This window comes from Denticeps clupeoides, chromosome 2, assembly GCF_900700375.1.
Source record: "Denticeps clupeoides chromosome 2, fDenClu1.1, whole genome shotgun sequence".
NCBI lineage: Eukaryota > Metazoa > Chordata > Actinopteri > Clupeiformes > Denticipitidae > Denticeps > Denticeps clupeoides.
Window position 1 is genome coordinate 3,517,353 of NC_041708.1, and position 15,634 is coordinate 3,532,986.

Genomic DNA, 15,634 nt, shown 5'->3' on the forward strand with positions numbered 1-15,634 from the left:
TTCACAAAATCTGTAGACAAACGGAGCATTTTATGTTGCGCGCACAGCCTAGCAATTAATAATACGACGGTGTTGAACAATATAACTGGGCTTTGGATCGGACACCGCCGTCAGCGCAACAACGTTGAAGGAGAACTGCTTCGCGTATGACGGGCGACAATCGCTAAATGCACGCCAGGGTCGCTTGTATTTCGTGGTCGCTGACAAAAACGTATTTTCGGATAATTGTAAGATTTATTTTAAACGATATCATATGAACATTTGCATTAATTGGTATTCAATTATGTTTTAAGTCTTCAGGCTTCATAAATCTGCACATCTTAATTGTTTCTGAGAAATATGTCCACCCATTACGGAGCAAGTGGTAGCGCCCGAAAGAATAACCGGGACAGCTTTCTTTATGATTGACAGTGGCGATAGCCATTCGCCACGCTCCCTTTGAGCAGCGGACGTGAAAACACGTCCCTGGCCAATAATAACTCGTCGGGGGCGTGTCGCGCTGGCACTTGAAAACAATCGCGTGTCTGTGGTCGATGTAGTTCTTAAGGCGCCCCTTGCAACGACGCCCTGGCCGCCGCGGAACTACGAGTCCCACAATGCGCTGCGAGCCGCTAGCCAGCCGCATGCGCCCTCGCATTGGGGGAGGTAATAAATGAACAAGCCCCCTTTTCCTCTCCAGCAGAAGCGTACGGGAGAGTTCGCGGTGGGGAGGAAGCACTCGTCTCCTGTCGGCCGAATCGCCCGGTGCAAGACGGCGCCGCAAGGGTTAACAATAATACTCATAAAGAGGCGAAGAATTTTAGTCGCGGAAAATTGGAGGAAACCGTGGCGAGGTTGGTTTTTGCAACTTGTAGAAACAAGTTTATGGGGTGTGAATGTTTTTTTTTTTTTTTTTTAATCACGTCACCAAATTAAAATTCAACGTTAGTTTATAACAGTCTAAAGTGTCGAACTGTTAATTTGGACTGTTTCAGTGTACTTAAGCTTAGTTTTTAATTGTTGTTTTTTAAATAGTATTTTTTAAATTTATTTTAAACTTATCCCTCGCTCAGGTGGGAGTGTACAGTTATGGAACTCACTACAAGCGAAGGCGGCGCGAAGCCGGAGGATGACTGCAGGGGGCGCCATCGAGACGGGAAACAAGTGCAGCGGAACCAGCTGGAGGTGTGTCCTGAGCGCGTTTCTGCAGACGCGCACCCGACGTGCCGCGGCCAAACGCCGGCCGACGCGGAGCCGGCGTCCTCCGAGCCGGGCGTCCCGGACGGCCGCCAGGGCAAGAAGAAGCACCGGCGCAGGGCCTCCAAGAAGAAGCGGCGCTGGAAGCCCTACTACAAGCTGTCCTGGGAGGAGAAGAAGGAGCTGGACGAGCGGGAGACGGCCCGGGCGTCCCGCGTCCGGGCGGAGATGTTCGCCAAGGGCCTCCCGGTGGCCCCGTACAACACCACCCAGTTCCTGATGGAGGAGCACGACCGCGAGGAGCCGGACCTCAACACGGAGCTCTGCGGCCGCCGCTCCTTCGGCGCCAGCCGCTCGGAGGACACCGCCAGCGAGGAGGACTGCTTCGACGAGGACGACGAGGAGGAGGAGGGCGACGGCGGCAGCGACGGCATGGGCCGGCCGGGACACGCGGCCGGCGGGGAGTTCCTGCAGAGGGACTTCTCGGAGACTTACGAGCGGTACCACGTGGAGACCCTGCAGAACATGTCCAAGCAAGAGCTGGTGCGCGAGTACCTGGAGCTGGAGAAGTGCCTGTCCCGGCTGGAGGAGGAGAACAACTGGCTGCGCAGCGCGCACGGCGGCCCGGGCGGCGGGCCGGAGCAGCGCCTCCGGGAGCTGGAGCTGGAGCTGGAGCGGCTGCGGGCGCAGAACGGCGAGCTGCTGGCGCACGGCTCCGGGGGCCCGGCCAACGCCACGGCCGCCGCGGCTCCGGAGGCCGGCGCGCAGTGACGGACGTCTTTTATCCGAACATCCACAATGCCTATTTTATATGTTCCGACGAGCGCGTCTTTAATTCTTGCGGTTTAAATGTTTAAATTAACGCTCGATTGTCAGCGGGGAGAATATTAATCAGAACGATGGATTTAAAAAAAAAAAAAAGGAGCGGATTTTAATTTTTGCCTTCACATGCCGCGAACAGATGTGTCTTTTATAGATGTAAAAAAAAAAAAAAGAAAAGATTTTGTTCTCCTGCAGATCCGCCTGGGTTTTAGCTAATCAAACGTGTTAATGCATGACCAAAGCAGTCTGTATCGAAAACCTGACGGGGCTTCTTCATTCATTTTGTCGTTGCTTTATGTGTCTATTAAATAACTGAATGGTTATCAGCTCTTTTTATTTTATTTATAATACATCTTAAGCAGCATAAAGCTTATGTTATGAGTCACTTGTTGTGATCTGCCTAGCATAAGAAAGTACAATAATAATAATAATACATATATATATATTTTTTTTTACCCAAAAGCCTCGTACAGGTTGTATTTTTATCTATAAGCAAGTCTTCTGGCTTTAAAGGTGCGACGTGTTCCCGCAGTTTCGTCTCCGTCCGGTAGGGGGCAGTATGTTGCCAGAAATGCTCTAAATGAGTTTGCTGCTGCTGTCGTTGTCGATGCCCATGGTGGCAGATGAAAGGTGAGCTACGGTGCTCGTTTTTGACCAGACAGCTCTTATTTTCCTCGGAAATTACTTACGAATGCTTTGTTTGCTGAAAATGTTATCGGTTTTTCAATGAACGCTAGTGACACGTTCACGGTATAGGAGATCGGAAAGGGAACAAGGCATTTGGGCTCATCGACTCTGACCTTGAATCCAGGCTTGGTGTATCCACTGGTTTGTCAGGCGTGCCTCCTGGCTCAGAGTGTGAAATGTGAGCGCTTCCAACTGGGTCGTTTTAACTAAGTCCAGTAGGGGGCACTATGTTGCCAGAATTATGTCCCACTCTACTGTCTGGGGGGGAAAAAAAATTCCTGTAAAGTTCAAAAAGAGTCCTGTGCCTTCAACGTGACAGACCAGGCACAATGTTTTGCTGCACTGTTGCTCCTTTTCTACACTCCCTTTCATTTCTCAAGGTACATAAGTGGTATTAATGAGTCGGGAATGTCAGCCATTTCTTTACATTCTTAACAATCGGGCACATTGCGGTATCTTGCGTGTACATTTTTGATAATGTAGAAGAAACACTATGAATTTGATCATTTCAGGCCTTAGAATTCATCTTCATAATGTGTATGTCTGCCCAATATACTTAAAGATACAGGATTAATAGATAGCGATTGCTAAATGAGTGGCCTGGTATTATGTTTCCTCGATGGTTCCCAAAAGACAGTTGCCGTCCAAAGGTGCATTTTCGGGTCATGCCTGAGGTTATGGGCCTGTAAAACGCATCCCTTCCCCTGAAAGAAACAGGTTGGTAATCTTTTGTCCACCGTTATTAAAAGCACAGGCTGGTATTAAACTGCTTCACGAGCTACGTTTATGGGCTTAAGCTATGAGCATTGTGGGCAAATTACGACATGCCCCGCCACACAGAGCTTATTTTGCAAGTCCCAGTGTGTTGCAATTGTACCAAGACTGAAAACGTGACACATCTCACATCCTATGTGAGGGTTTTGACGCTTGTCAGACCATCGCGACACTTGATGTGGTTTCATCCAGGATGTTATGTACTTTACCAATTGTTTAAGTAAAATATCCTTTATATGCGTATTTATGCAGATAATGTAGGGTGGGTGTGGTTTAATGCTTTTTGTGGGTTAAGACTTTTCATTACATCAGTTTATTTTTATATATATGTGTGTGTGTGTGTGTGTGTGTGTGCCTGTGTAAGGCCATAGAATATTCCAGGAAGGACATCACATATTAACAATATTCAAAACAAATAATATATATTATGTATGTATCATATGTACACAGAGGTTAACTTAACAAGGCTTTTGTACAACTGTTACAAAAAATTGTTCAACACACTCAGCCACATATGTACATGCACAGGGGGCACAAACAAACGTTTGGTGCACAGACAAATGGGGCAAATATTACAAAAAAAACGCAACAGGTTAAGAACGGTCAACACAGCCCGTGGTAACTCCAGGTTAAAGGAAAAAAGTAAAACCCAAATTCCACAGAGACTTTAAAGGTTTTGCATACTGGGATGTATCTTGCTTTTTGTGTGTGTGTGTGTGTGTGTTAACGTGTTATTAATTAGTGTATTGATTGTGTGCCCTTGTCACGGTGGGAGGAGCTCTGCGCCGCGTCAGCCGTCCCCTGACGGGCCGACCACTACGGTGTGTCGTCTCCAGTCTCTTCTCCTGCGCCTGCTTTCTGGGGACCCTGGCTGCCCCGTGCGAAGTTTCTCTTGGCCGTGAATAAGGGCTGCTTTGGTCTTCGAGGCCTCGGCGTTTGGAGGCCAGTCGTTGTTCCTGTTCTCGTCCTGCTGTAGGTACATGGAGTGGGGATGGGCCTTCTCACCCCTTAACTTCTTCCGGGTCAGAGGGCCAGTCTGGGTTGGTGCCTTTTCGGCTTGGCAGGAGTGGGCAGAGGGTGGCGTGGAATTGGTCTGCGCCGCCGTGGTGGCGTGGTGATGAGAGTACAGGAAGCTGCGAGGAACGTGGATAGGCTGGACCCTCCGGACTCCGCCCTCCTCCTCTTCACCCATTCCTTTCCCTCCTTCACCCACCTTTCCTGCCTCCTGTCCCCCCGTGTTCCCGCCATCTAGTTTTTTACGCTCACTCCCGCACTCTCCTTCAGCGTCACCTAGCTCTGACCTGTGGATCACTCGTCCTTCATTCCCCTCAACTTCCTCATCCTCATCATCACCATCCTCCTCGTCGTTGCCTTCCTCCGCCCTGCTGTTCCCCCCGTAGTTGCTGGCTTTGACCGGCTCGTGCTCGGAGTCTTCGTCTGTGCTGTTGCCTGGGCGGCAGGCGCTTTGGCGTTTCTTTCTTTTCCGTGTTACGGCGGACATGATGGACCGGGGGAGAAAGTCCTTGGCACTTAGGTCCTTCTTGGAACCCAGGGACTCCTGATAACCGTGAGTTATAGATGAGTTATACACCTCCCAAAATGGGATATATGATATATGAATTCAAACTTTCAACTCTCAGTCCCCATGTACTGACTGCATAAATGAAGATTTTGCAGTCAGGCACTACTTCTGAAATTCTTAAAATTCAAACAATAATTTATGATTATGAGTCCTAATCAAAATATTTAACTTTACACACGAATATAGCATATATGACATTTTTTTATGAAATTGCAAAAATAAATAACATGATCTACATGACTCACCTTTGGTTTAACTGGGCCATTATTGGTGGAATCTGGATGGAATTTCATAAGAACAACTTCAGTAAAGGCTCATTAAAGGTACACAACACACACACAAAACCAGTCAACCTTCTGCCTTGTCTAGTCCTACAGACTGCATCAAGGTCAATTAACTTCAATTCATATTCATAATTCTTGATTATGAGCTCCAAGTATGAATGGAGCTGAGCGTTTCCATAACTTCCCGCACAAGCACGCACACACACCAACAGGCTCACACAGACGGCCGGTGTTCAAACTCCTACCGTAGTGTCTGCTCCAGGGGCTCGGCTAGCAGAAGGATGACACCCAGACAGAGGGAAGGAAGAAAGTGGGAAACAAGTAGAAAACAAAGAAGAGCAGTTAAGTGGAAGGAAACGGTAAAAAAAAAGGAGGCTAGACGTTACGTGAGGCAGGAGATGGGAAAAGTGAGCGCAGGTTTTTGATTGCTTTGAGAAAAAAAAATCTGAGAGTTCGGAATGTGGAAAAATCATAGTTCAACTGCCCACGGCCAGAATAAGGGAGTTAATTTATAGGCACATGTTCTCTATGTCTGCACATGAACATTTGAATAATTAACAACATGATCTTGAATTTGCATATTCATTTGAAGTCCGGCATGCTGGTCTATACTGCAGTTGGATGGGGGAGGTGGCCTGTTTTGGATCCTACGTTCAAACCTCTCACCTGGGGTGTCTCCGAGAGGGCCCGTCCGCCCAATGTTGGAAAGCAGGTGGTCAATGTTTGGGACAGGCTGCACGTCTTTTTGGTCTTCGGGAGTCTGCGGAAACATCAAGGGTGTGCTGTTTGTTTCTACACAGTAATTACAGCCGATAGTTGGTTTATATTCGCAACACTCGGCGCTGAAGAGGACAGGCTTGTAAGATGAGTTGGACGTCCTTGCCACTGTTTATCTAAAAGGTTTAATATGAATCATATACATGCATATAATAAATAATACATTCGAAGAGCATTATATAAGCAGTTTTTTTGCACAGCACTTTGGTTTAAATATTTATGTAACTTTCATGTTTGGTTGTTTGTAATTCCCATTTTGGGAATTACTGTGCATCCTTAAATTTTTTTGGTCTGAAAGCATTCATCAGTGATCCAGTATAAATTGAGCCAAATTTATCACTTAATTCTGTATAGCTTGGCATACGAGTATGTGAATGTACACGGAAATCCTTACCTTCTCATCCTTATCCATCTCATCACTGAAGAACCAACAGTACTGCAGGAGAAGAAAAGCCTTTTCACTATCCAGTCTGATCCAATTAATATATAAAGATGTTTACTCTGCTTCAATACATCAAGTAATGAAAACTCTTCTGGATTTACCAATACCACGGTGGCAGATAAGAAACTCACGTGCAGGATGAGCGTCTCAATAATCTTGTAGCGGTCGGGCATGTGGGTCACCATGTCGGTCATGTTGTCCTCAGAGGTGCGGACGAGCGTGGGGCCAAACACCAGCGCCAGGTTTCTGGGCTCCATCTTCGAGAGAAGAACGAGAGAGATGGAGTTGTTCATTGCAACCATACACCGAATGTGATTTGGCTACTACAGTAATGTAGAACCATCTAGGAACCTTGTTCTTGTCGGAGTTGTCAGCCACTCTCTTCAGGTGGCCTACCAGATACTTCAGTGTGTGGTAGTAGTGGTCCGGCAAGTCGTGAACCTAAGTTGAATAATATATTGTATTAACAAATATGTCCAACCTGTAGAATTGCTTTTGGATCATTATTGTCATCTATTGTAGTAGATGTACCAGTTTCCTCATGGTCTTCAGCCTTTCTCCTGTATCTTCTAAGCGATTAGCGTCTATGAAATCACCATACTTATCTGCAGATGGAGGGAGGCAGAGGGTTATTTCCTAGAAAAAAAACAGACTTGTTACTGCACATACAGAATGCAGAATGGAGAAGGACGAACCGTCGGTGAAGAGTGGCTCTGGAAGCTTCCTGAAGAAGGATTTCAGAAGACTGCTGATCACGTTCAGGTCCTGCCATTTCTACAAGCAGAACATTGTCATATGAGAAGCGCTGCCCTTGTCTGTGGTTCTTTCGTGTTATACACCCAAGCACGCACACACCTCCTCGGTCGTGTTGATCTCCATGCCTTTGTTGAGCTGCTCCTGCAAGCTGGACACCATGGCGTTGTTCCCCGGCACCCTGTAGACGCCTGTGTACTCCAGACCCATCGCCTCCACCAGGCTGCAGCAGATCTCCACGATCAGGGGGACGAACTACACAAGCACACCGGCATTCGTCAGCAGAGACACCTACAGGACAGATAGAGAGCGAGGCGGCCACTCAACAGACCTTGTCGGCGCCGGGCTGACAGTCCTCCAGTCGCACCCCGAACGCTTTGGGACTGCCTTTCTTGGCCTTCTTCATGATGTTGATGCTCCACGGTGTCTTGGGGGAGCTGTTCTCGTCTGAGGAGAGCCAAGCATGAGGACTCCAGATGTAGAGCAGACTACAATGTCTAACCAGAGCTGTCCAACTGACCTTTGCCCTCAGTTTTGGGTGAACGGGTAATCCCAGCAGGGCTGTCCATTTTGGACAGAAGAAAGGGTGGCATCATGCGATGGACGCGGGGCGAGGTGTCCGGCTTATTGCCTGTTGGACTGGAGGGAAGGGGGGGGGGGAAGGCAATTTCATTTTCACTACATTTTCACTTGCTCATGGTTGCAGCGACAGAATTTCAGACGCTCACCTCTGCTTCCTGCAGTCGTTCAGCTTCTTGTTAATAAGTGCCTGTCGAGAGAAGCCCAGGTCCTAAAAAAAGCAAAACAGCCTGGGTGTCACTTAATTATATCGGCCTAAGTCATTTGATTATAGTAAAACATATTATAGTCAATACAATAATTCATTTCTAAATAAATAAATGTATATTTTCACATTGGCCTTCATCTTGCAGGCAAACATTCCTCGATGTTGCTGCATAGTTTTCATTAAATGTGTACACATATTGACACACATTCTACATCCGATTTAATGAAGTTTCATAAAACACATTTCATATTTACTTAAGCAATGTGCAAAACTGAACTATTTGTCTTACAAACTTGACCTTGGCCATTTTGCACAGTTCACCCTAAAACAATTAAATTCATGGTAACTTTCAGTTCCAAAGTTATTCCGTGCTTCAGTGCAGGAACAGTTTTAAATATGAACTCTAAAATCCAACAACAAGGAATAACAGCTACAGTTTATCTAGCCATATACTGTATAAAAATATATTTCTGTCATTTTAATGACGTTACGCATCAGATTTACACTTCCATACTGACAATTTCATTGCTGTTTAATTCTATCAATTTGCCTATATGATTCATTGAATTGTGACACTTAACAATACCTACAATTAAAAAAGGGTTCAAATGTCCAACATCATTTATATTATACAGTAAATACTTGGTTGAAGGTTTTCCCTGGTTTATTTTCCACTATTGACTTATTTTGGCATTAAATTCTGACAAAGTGGAATCCCATTGCAACCAACCGACCTCACTGTCGGTCTTGCCGTTTTCTCTGATGACCCGGATCCAGCCCAGCATGTCCTCTCGGTCCTCCGCCTGCAGCAGGTACTCGCAGAAGTCCTGGGTGGTCAGCCGCAGCGTGTGCTTGCGCTTGGTCTCGCTGTACGCGATGTCAATCAGGCAGCCGCGGATGCTGATTGGCTGTTCGTCATCGCCGTGGGTGTGGCCGTGGCCCCCGGCCCCGTGGAGGACCGCCTCCCGTTTGTCTTTGTAGAGGAAGAGCGAATGGGAGCGCAGCACACAGAAGACACGTTTCCATGGGCGCATGCCACCACCCACTTTCTAAAAAGTACAGGCGTGGAAAAACTTGTTAATAAAACAATGGACATACACATCAAATAAGATGTCGAGTAAATTTATATTGTACTTTGTGTCAATAATACAAAATAATCTGAGTTTAATAGAATTCGATCAGTTGGTCTTCTAATAAAAAAAGATGGTGGTTACTCTTTCAGGGTGTGTGGAATGTTGAAAACGCTTACTTTGCCCTTCTCCGTGAGGATCTGTTTGTAGTGCAGCCATCCTTCTTTTCTCACATCGGTCAGCGTGATGTTGCCCAGCTCAGACGTGGAGTGGCGTTTGGAGCGAGCGTCTTCCGCTGCCCGAAGACTCTCCAATGACTGGATAATAACAGTGTAGATATTACATCAGGTACAAAAACAGGAACATCGAACTACTTTTTTTATATTCTTATAGTCGCCACTGTCACATTCACCCATCAGAGTGCCTGAATTAAAGTGGGCATGTGGCGTATTGACAGGAGGTGGAAGAATGGAAGAGAGAGCTGTAAATCATGCCTACAAGCTCCTCTTGTTTTTTATCTTTGTTTATAAAAGAAATCAAAAAGGGCGGGGTGGGTAGTTAAATCCTCCTCTCTGACATACAGATAACTAGCAAGCAGTCCCTTCTTGTTTGTATCTGATTATTTCTATAGATCCTGATGACATACAGTACAGGCCAAAAGTTTGGACACACCTTCTCATTCAATATGTTTTCTTTATTTTCATGACCATTTACATCGGTAGATTCTCACTGAAGGCATCAAAACTATGAATGAACACATGTGGAGTTATGTACTTAACAAAAAGTGGAGACCTGGCCTCCACAGTCACCGGACCTCAACCCAATCCAGATGGTTTGGGGTGAGCTGGACCAACAAGTGCTAAACACCTCTGGGAACTCCTTCAAGACTGTTGGAGAACCATTTCAGGTGACGACCTCTTGAAGCTCATCGAGAGAATGCCAAGAGTGTACAAAGCAGTAATCAGAGCAAAGAAACTAGAATATAAAACATGTTTTTTTTGTTAAGTACATAACTCCACATGTGTTCATTCATAGTTTTGATGCCTTCAGTGAGAATCTACCAATGTAAATGGTCATGAAAATAAAGAAAACACATTGAATGAGAAGGTGTGTCCACACTTTTGGCCTGTACTGTATATACACTGTGTCTTAAACAGATCTGGGAAAATCAGGTCCAGTATTACAATTACTAAAGCAGAGAGACGAGACTCACCCCATCAGTAAAAAAGCTTTTGACTCTTTTTGGAAGCCGCCTGGTGAGAGATAGACACGCCAAATTAGTTGTGCGAGCACACCCGCACCTCCCGCCAACTATGTGCAAATGTGGAAGGAATCATTTTAATCCCATTAACACCTATTAACGGAATATTCAGATGTGACTGTAACAAAAGTTAATTGCGATTGTATATAACAAGCTGCGCTTGTTTAAGAACCTGACGTAGCAGGTCATTAAGGACATTTATGTGTTTTTTAGAATAATTTAGAATAATAAATGGAAGCGGCAAGTTTCTGCGACCACTCACGAGAAAACGCGGCCCTCCTCCCGAAACACGTTCAGACCCTCGTCACACGACTTGGACCGCTCCGTCATGATGGCCAGCAGGTAGGACGAGCGGCGGCTGTTCTTGATGTTGCCTGCTTGGACGGAGAAGAAAGGAGCAATTGGGGATAAGAGAGGGAGCGGTATCAAGGGCGGGGTTCGTGGAGGTGCAATGGATGAAAAGAGACATTTACATATAGGCAAAAACGAGGCGCACCAATACAGAGCCCTTCACAGAGCAGCTCTCTGCTAGTGGATGAGCAAAGAAACGACAGATCGTAACATAACTGTAAAATGATAAAAAAAAAAATTGTCTAGTTTCTTGACATTTGCCAATTAATTCGAACAAACATGGTTTGGATATTGACAGGAATTCGGTTGGTGCAGCAGAACACAAGACAAACAGACACCATTTCTGGAGAAGGGGTTGGCAGAAAATGGTAGATGGGGACGCTGATGCAGAGGGTGATGGGATAGGGTGGGCGAGGCGGAAGGGAGTCACTCACTGCTGTCTGTGGAGAGGAGCTGAGTGAGGGGTGAGGTTAGGGAGGGGGGAGCGGGCGCTGGGGGACACTGGACTCCGGAGACCACTGAGGATGCGGGCACGTGACGGGCAGACTCGTCAGCGCTGGGGCTGGCAGGCTCATCTGTGAGGTCAAGGGTTAAAGGTGAGGGGAAGGGCTTTTTTAGGGTTAAGGAGGAGGAGGGTCATTTTCTCAGACCTCATGCTGTCATTAATACCCAACACAACCAATATTAACATCGTAAATATGACAGTACGAATCAAACAGGTATCAAACAACTCTTGTTTTATTCTTTTCAGGGATCAACTCTCCTATCATATTTGTGAGTCCATTAGACTGCTTTAGACTTCATACAGAACCATACTTTTGTATAAAATGTGGACACACCGACGCAAGGTGGAATGTCTATCTGTGGTGATTCGTTTAGATCCACATTTCAAAGAGAGTCGCACAGACAAATCAAAAACACGCCTATTGATGTCTATTGTCGTCACGACTTGTTCTGTCGGGGGTGGACGCATCAAAAGTGTAAAGTAGCATAAAGGCTGAAATGGTGCTGAAAAGTACCACACTAAACCTACATCCGCTAATTCCCTTCAGGACTATTTATAGGTGTGTTGAGGATTTCCACATGAAGTGAAGACAGCTGTCAGAATGCATCAGATTTATGCATGGGATTGGATGGTAGTAGCCTAGTGGGTAACACACCCAGGTCCCACTTACTACCATTGTGTCCCTGAGCAAGACACTTAACCCTGAGTGTCTCCAGGGGGGGACTGTCCCTGTAACTACTGATTGTAAGTCGCTCAGGATAAGGGCGTCTGATGAATGCTGTAGATGTAAATGGATTTAGAGCATGTTACATTATGTTTTACATGTTTCTTTTTTAGAAAGCTCTACTGGTATTGTCTTTTTGTTTTTTTGTACCCCGGTAAGAGGTAAGAGGACACCATATTTATCTTTATACAATACCGGCAACATTTCAACATTTCATACTGTTAAAACAGTACGAAGCTGAGCCTTAGTATTAATGCTGTTGCAATCTATCAACTCAATGTAGAGGACAAAATTGGTAGATGGAAATGAGTTGGAAACACTATGGCACTGTATGCTTCAACATGGACAAGACAATGGAAAAGATGGCTCTCTGACCTATGAAAGGAATGGATGCCAGGGAGTCCTGCTCCACAGGCACAGGTGGCAGACTGCCATTAGGCGGTGCAGGAGAAGTGCCCGATGGGGAATCGGCTGCTTCCGCAGGCAGGGTGTACTGGGAGTGGCGAGGGCCGTGGGGTGTTCTCCGACTGACGTTAGGTTTCTGTCTGAGCACCACCTCCTGTAGCGGGGCCGGACTGAGCTCTTCATGTTGGCCTGAGGCCCCAGACCCACGTCTGGCCATCTCCTGAGAGTCTGCTGTGGTGGATGGGGAAGGGCTGGAGGAGGTGGTGGCCTCTGGGGGGCTGGTTTTTGGTGTTGGGGTCCAGCTGAGCTGGGGTCCTTTGTATGAGGGGTCCCTGAAGGAGTGTGACTGCTGAAGAAGGTGGCCAGCTTTTCGGCAGAAAGAGGGGCTGTAGCTGCGATAACCCACCGTCTGGTCATCTGGGAAACGTCTGGCCTGAGCTGGCTGCTGCTGTCGTGATTGGCTTGTCCGTCCGTGGGGTGGTACAGTTGCTGATACTGTGGCTCTGTGATTGGTTGGCCCCACCCTGACCTCTGATCTGGTTTGTTGGCTGTGCGGGGCCCTAGTCAGATGCTCATAACGAGGGGAAACAAGAGTGGCTGCCTGGTCCAGAACATCGAGCGAGCGCCCATAGTTCTGCTCATATGATGCATATGCGGCCAGGAGGTTCTCTGAACAGGAGCGACTAGCGGAACCCCCGCTAGGAATCCCCCAGCCACCCATCGACGACCCATGGTGCAGTAGCAGGGTATCCTGGGAGGCGCTGTTGGGCCACCCAGCAACGCAGGTCCCACGATGGTGTCCTAGTGCCAGCCCCAGCTCTGCCAATCGGTCCTGGGATATGCTACGATGTCGAGGGGACATGGACAGTCCCGGACGTTCAGCCTGGCTGTAGTACCAGTCGGATAGGGCCTGGTGGCACAGCTCACTGCGTGCCTGGGGCAGACTCCCTTTGCGCGGTGGTGGCAGGGATGCTGAGGCAATGGCGGCATTGTGATTGGCAAAGTGGAAGTCCAGTGGGCTCAAGGATAAGCCCACAGAGGAAGCAGAGCGCCCGCGAGCGTGTCCCTGGATGTGCCGACCCCCCGCATTTCCCTCTAAGCCACCAGGGGGCACTGACGATGTGGTTCGGTTATCCAGGGGAGGGCTGGAGTGGCAGTTGAGGTTTTCTCCATGGGTGAAACTCGGAATGGCCGGAGCAGAAGGCCTCCTGGCTGGGTAGCAGAGGGGAGGGGGGTCCGGAAGGTTCTGTGCATCGCCTGTGAAGGGGTCGTTGCCCCTCAGGTAGGCATCCTGAGAATATGCCTAAACCAGAAACACAAGGAGAAGAAGTTAGAGAGAGGTGAAAACACACCAGAAAGGAAAGGACTGAGTGAGAGGACAAGCAGAAACACACAGAACTCTGTTAGTATAGATAAGTTAGTTGGTCCGTATGTCCATATAGGAAAACAAGCCAGTCAGCTCGGCCGTGAGAACGTTCCGGAATGCCAGTATACCACCATGTGAGTTTGTCCAGGCAAAGCGAAGGAGGAGGGCGAAGTGAGGAAGAGCAGCAGAAAAATCATACTCACACTTACCAACTGCAGCACATCCTCATCTTTGGGCATGATTGACAGTTCCAGTGCACTGTCACTGATGAACAAAAGATGAACAGTGAACAACACACATTCAATGCTCCAAATAGCTGGTTAATAACATGAAAAGGTTAAATATACCACCTAACTTAACTGTTTATATAAGGACGTACACCGAGTCAGTCACATTATGAAGAGATGCTAGTCATGGATGCATCAATTGCAACTAATTTTGATATTTGCAATTTTATAAAAGAACCATTACAATATTGTTGGACAAGTTGCCATGAAATAATGTATTTTAAGCTGCAGCAATCCCCCAAATTGTGGTACGTGCATATTGTGGTGTCCTACTAAGAGAGGCAGAAATTATAGTGAAACTGTTGGTGCAAAAAATTTTAAGCAACTCACCTGTTCTGTATTAATGCAATCACCTGAGAGTAGGTCTTCCCTAACACACTCTCCCCATTCACCTTCACCAGTCGATCACCTAAAAACAACCCCAAAAAACATATTTCATTTACAGAAAGGAGCTGTTTTGGTATATGCAAGGTTGTATTCTTTTAGGAAACAGTACCTGTGGACAAGCCAGCCTGATGGGCGGGGCCTTTGTCCCTCACACTCTTCACAAAGATTGTATCCATTGGCTCCAAACGACTCCGCTGGCACCCTGAAACACATACATGTGTAAGAAAACATACCAAACATGTTGCCTTTGAATTTAGGGTGTGTAAATTCAAAACCACGACGCACCTTTCCCGTTGCCATTCTCCTCATCCTGAAAAACAGAAACAGTTACATCTTGTAATACAGGCCATGTGCCACAAGAGGGAGCTACTTCCACATGAAGACTGACCAGTTTAATAAAACAAATAATGGGACCCCAGTAGGTTACGATGGACTGTAACCAATAATTATTTGTGTGCATTTGTGTGTGAGGAAAAAAATTGCATTGTGCATGTAAAAATACTAAATTACAATTAGAGCATTGTTTCTAATTGTAAATAAGATCACAGAAGCTGAGTGGGCAGTATGGTCATTCAGGCTGTGATCTGTGTTTGGGATTTGCTGACGGGGCTCATTCCAGCCACACTCGAATACAAAGACTGGGGTTTAGAGGGACAGAAAGACAGCGAGTGAACACGTATACACACACACACATGTACACACACCCTCTCCTCTTCACATTGTTGCTGAATGTGACGTCTGTGTAAGTTAACCTGTGTGTAAGTTTGGTCCCAGTCAGTAAGTGCCCTCTTCTGCAGGCCACTGGCGGCTTCATTAACCCCGTGACCTTCTCCTCTGTCACATAACCAACTGATATTTAACACTTGATGTGGCGGTCAGGTGTCACTAAATGATCTTTTGCATCAGAAAAGCCCTTGTCATGTGTGTGTGGCTCAGCCTGCAATATTACCTTCAGGTTGGCGTGGAGGGCCGACTCTGGTGGGTAGACGATGAAGTGGCGCAGGGTAAAGCCAAATCCCTGCGAGTTCTTCTGCAAAACCACCGTGCGTGGACCCTGACAGGCCACGCCTGTACCTGACAGCGGGCGCACCTTCTCGTTGGATGTCGAAATCCCATCTCTCCGCCCTTTAGCCTGTAACAGAAGAAGACCAAGATTATTCCTCTCCTTAAAACAAAAAAAAAAAACAAATACAC

At 46.9% G+C, this 15,634-nt stretch overlaps 2 protein-coding genes across 8 annotated transcripts in view; one reads left to right on the forward strand and one right to left on the reverse strand.

Annotated features, from left to right (window-relative positions):
* Window positions 1-666: 666 nt before the first annotated feature.
* On the forward strand, window positions 667-2,321 carry hexim1 (HEXIM P-TEFb complex subunit 1). The gene is made up of 2 exons (XM_028970022.1): window positions 667-833; window positions 1,053-2,321. Exon 2 carries the CDS (start codon window positions 1,069-1,071, stop codon window positions 1,945-1,947), a length of 879 nt encoding a protein of 292 aa, XP_028825855.1. The 5' UTR covers window positions 667-833; window positions 1,053-1,068; the 3' UTR covers window positions 1,948-2,321.
* A 1,543-nt stretch (window positions 2,322-3,864) lies between these two features.
* arhgap23b (Rho GTPase activating protein 23b) overlaps window positions 3,865-15,634 on the reverse strand; it is a 34,999-nt gene continuing 23,229 nt past the window's right edge. For 4 of the 7 annotated variants that reach the window (XM_028968001.1, XM_028967998.1, XM_028967993.1 and 1 more), the window contains exons 2-24: window positions 15,390-15,572; window positions 14,726-14,750; window positions 14,550-14,642; window positions 14,384-14,462; window positions 13,970-14,030; window positions 12,371-13,703; window positions 11,201-11,341; window positions 10,678-10,789; window positions 10,368-10,407; window positions 9,334-9,471; window positions 8,819-9,133; window positions 8,026-8,087; window positions 7,818-7,936; window positions 7,629-7,744; window positions 7,400-7,552; window positions 7,240-7,318; window positions 7,076-7,149; window positions 6,896-6,985; window positions 6,676-6,801; window positions 6,497-6,538; window positions 5,992-6,085; window positions 5,287-5,318; window positions 3,865-5,017 (exon numbers count right to left, since the gene is read on the reverse strand). In XM_028968001.1, the coding sequence (XP_028823834.1) occupies window positions 4,250-5,017; window positions 5,287-5,318; window positions 5,992-6,085; window positions 6,497-6,538; window positions 6,676-6,801; window positions 6,896-6,985; window positions 7,076-7,149; window positions 7,240-7,318; window positions 7,400-7,552; window positions 7,629-7,744; window positions 7,818-7,936; window positions 8,026-8,087; window positions 8,819-9,133; window positions 9,334-9,471; window positions 10,368-10,407; window positions 10,678-10,789; window positions 11,201-11,341; window positions 12,371-13,703; window positions 13,970-14,030; window positions 14,384-14,462; window positions 14,550-14,642; window positions 14,726-14,750; window positions 15,390-15,572 (4,275 nt within the window). In that variant the 3' untranslated portion in view covers window positions 3,865-4,249. Of the gene's footprint in view, window positions 5,018-5,286; window positions 5,319-5,570; window positions 5,596-5,991; window positions 6,086-6,496; window positions 6,539-6,675; window positions 6,802-6,895; window positions 6,986-7,075; window positions 7,150-7,239; window positions 7,319-7,399; window positions 7,553-7,628; window positions 7,745-7,817; window positions 7,937-8,025; window positions 8,088-8,818; window positions 9,134-9,333; window positions 9,472-10,367; window positions 10,408-10,677; window positions 10,790-11,200; window positions 11,342-12,370; window positions 13,704-13,969; window positions 14,031-14,383; window positions 14,463-14,549; window positions 14,643-14,725; window positions 14,751-15,389; window positions 15,573-15,634 lie in introns of all 7 variants that reach the window. The other 3 variants (XM_028968002.1, XM_028967995.1, XM_028967999.1) reach the window with 3 other exon arrangements.

Excerpts from the sequence above, each read along its gene's own strand:
- hexim1 (XM_028970022.1), top strand. The coding sequence starts at position 1,069 with ATGGAACTCACTACAAGCGAAGGCGGCGCGAAGCCGGAGGATGACTGC.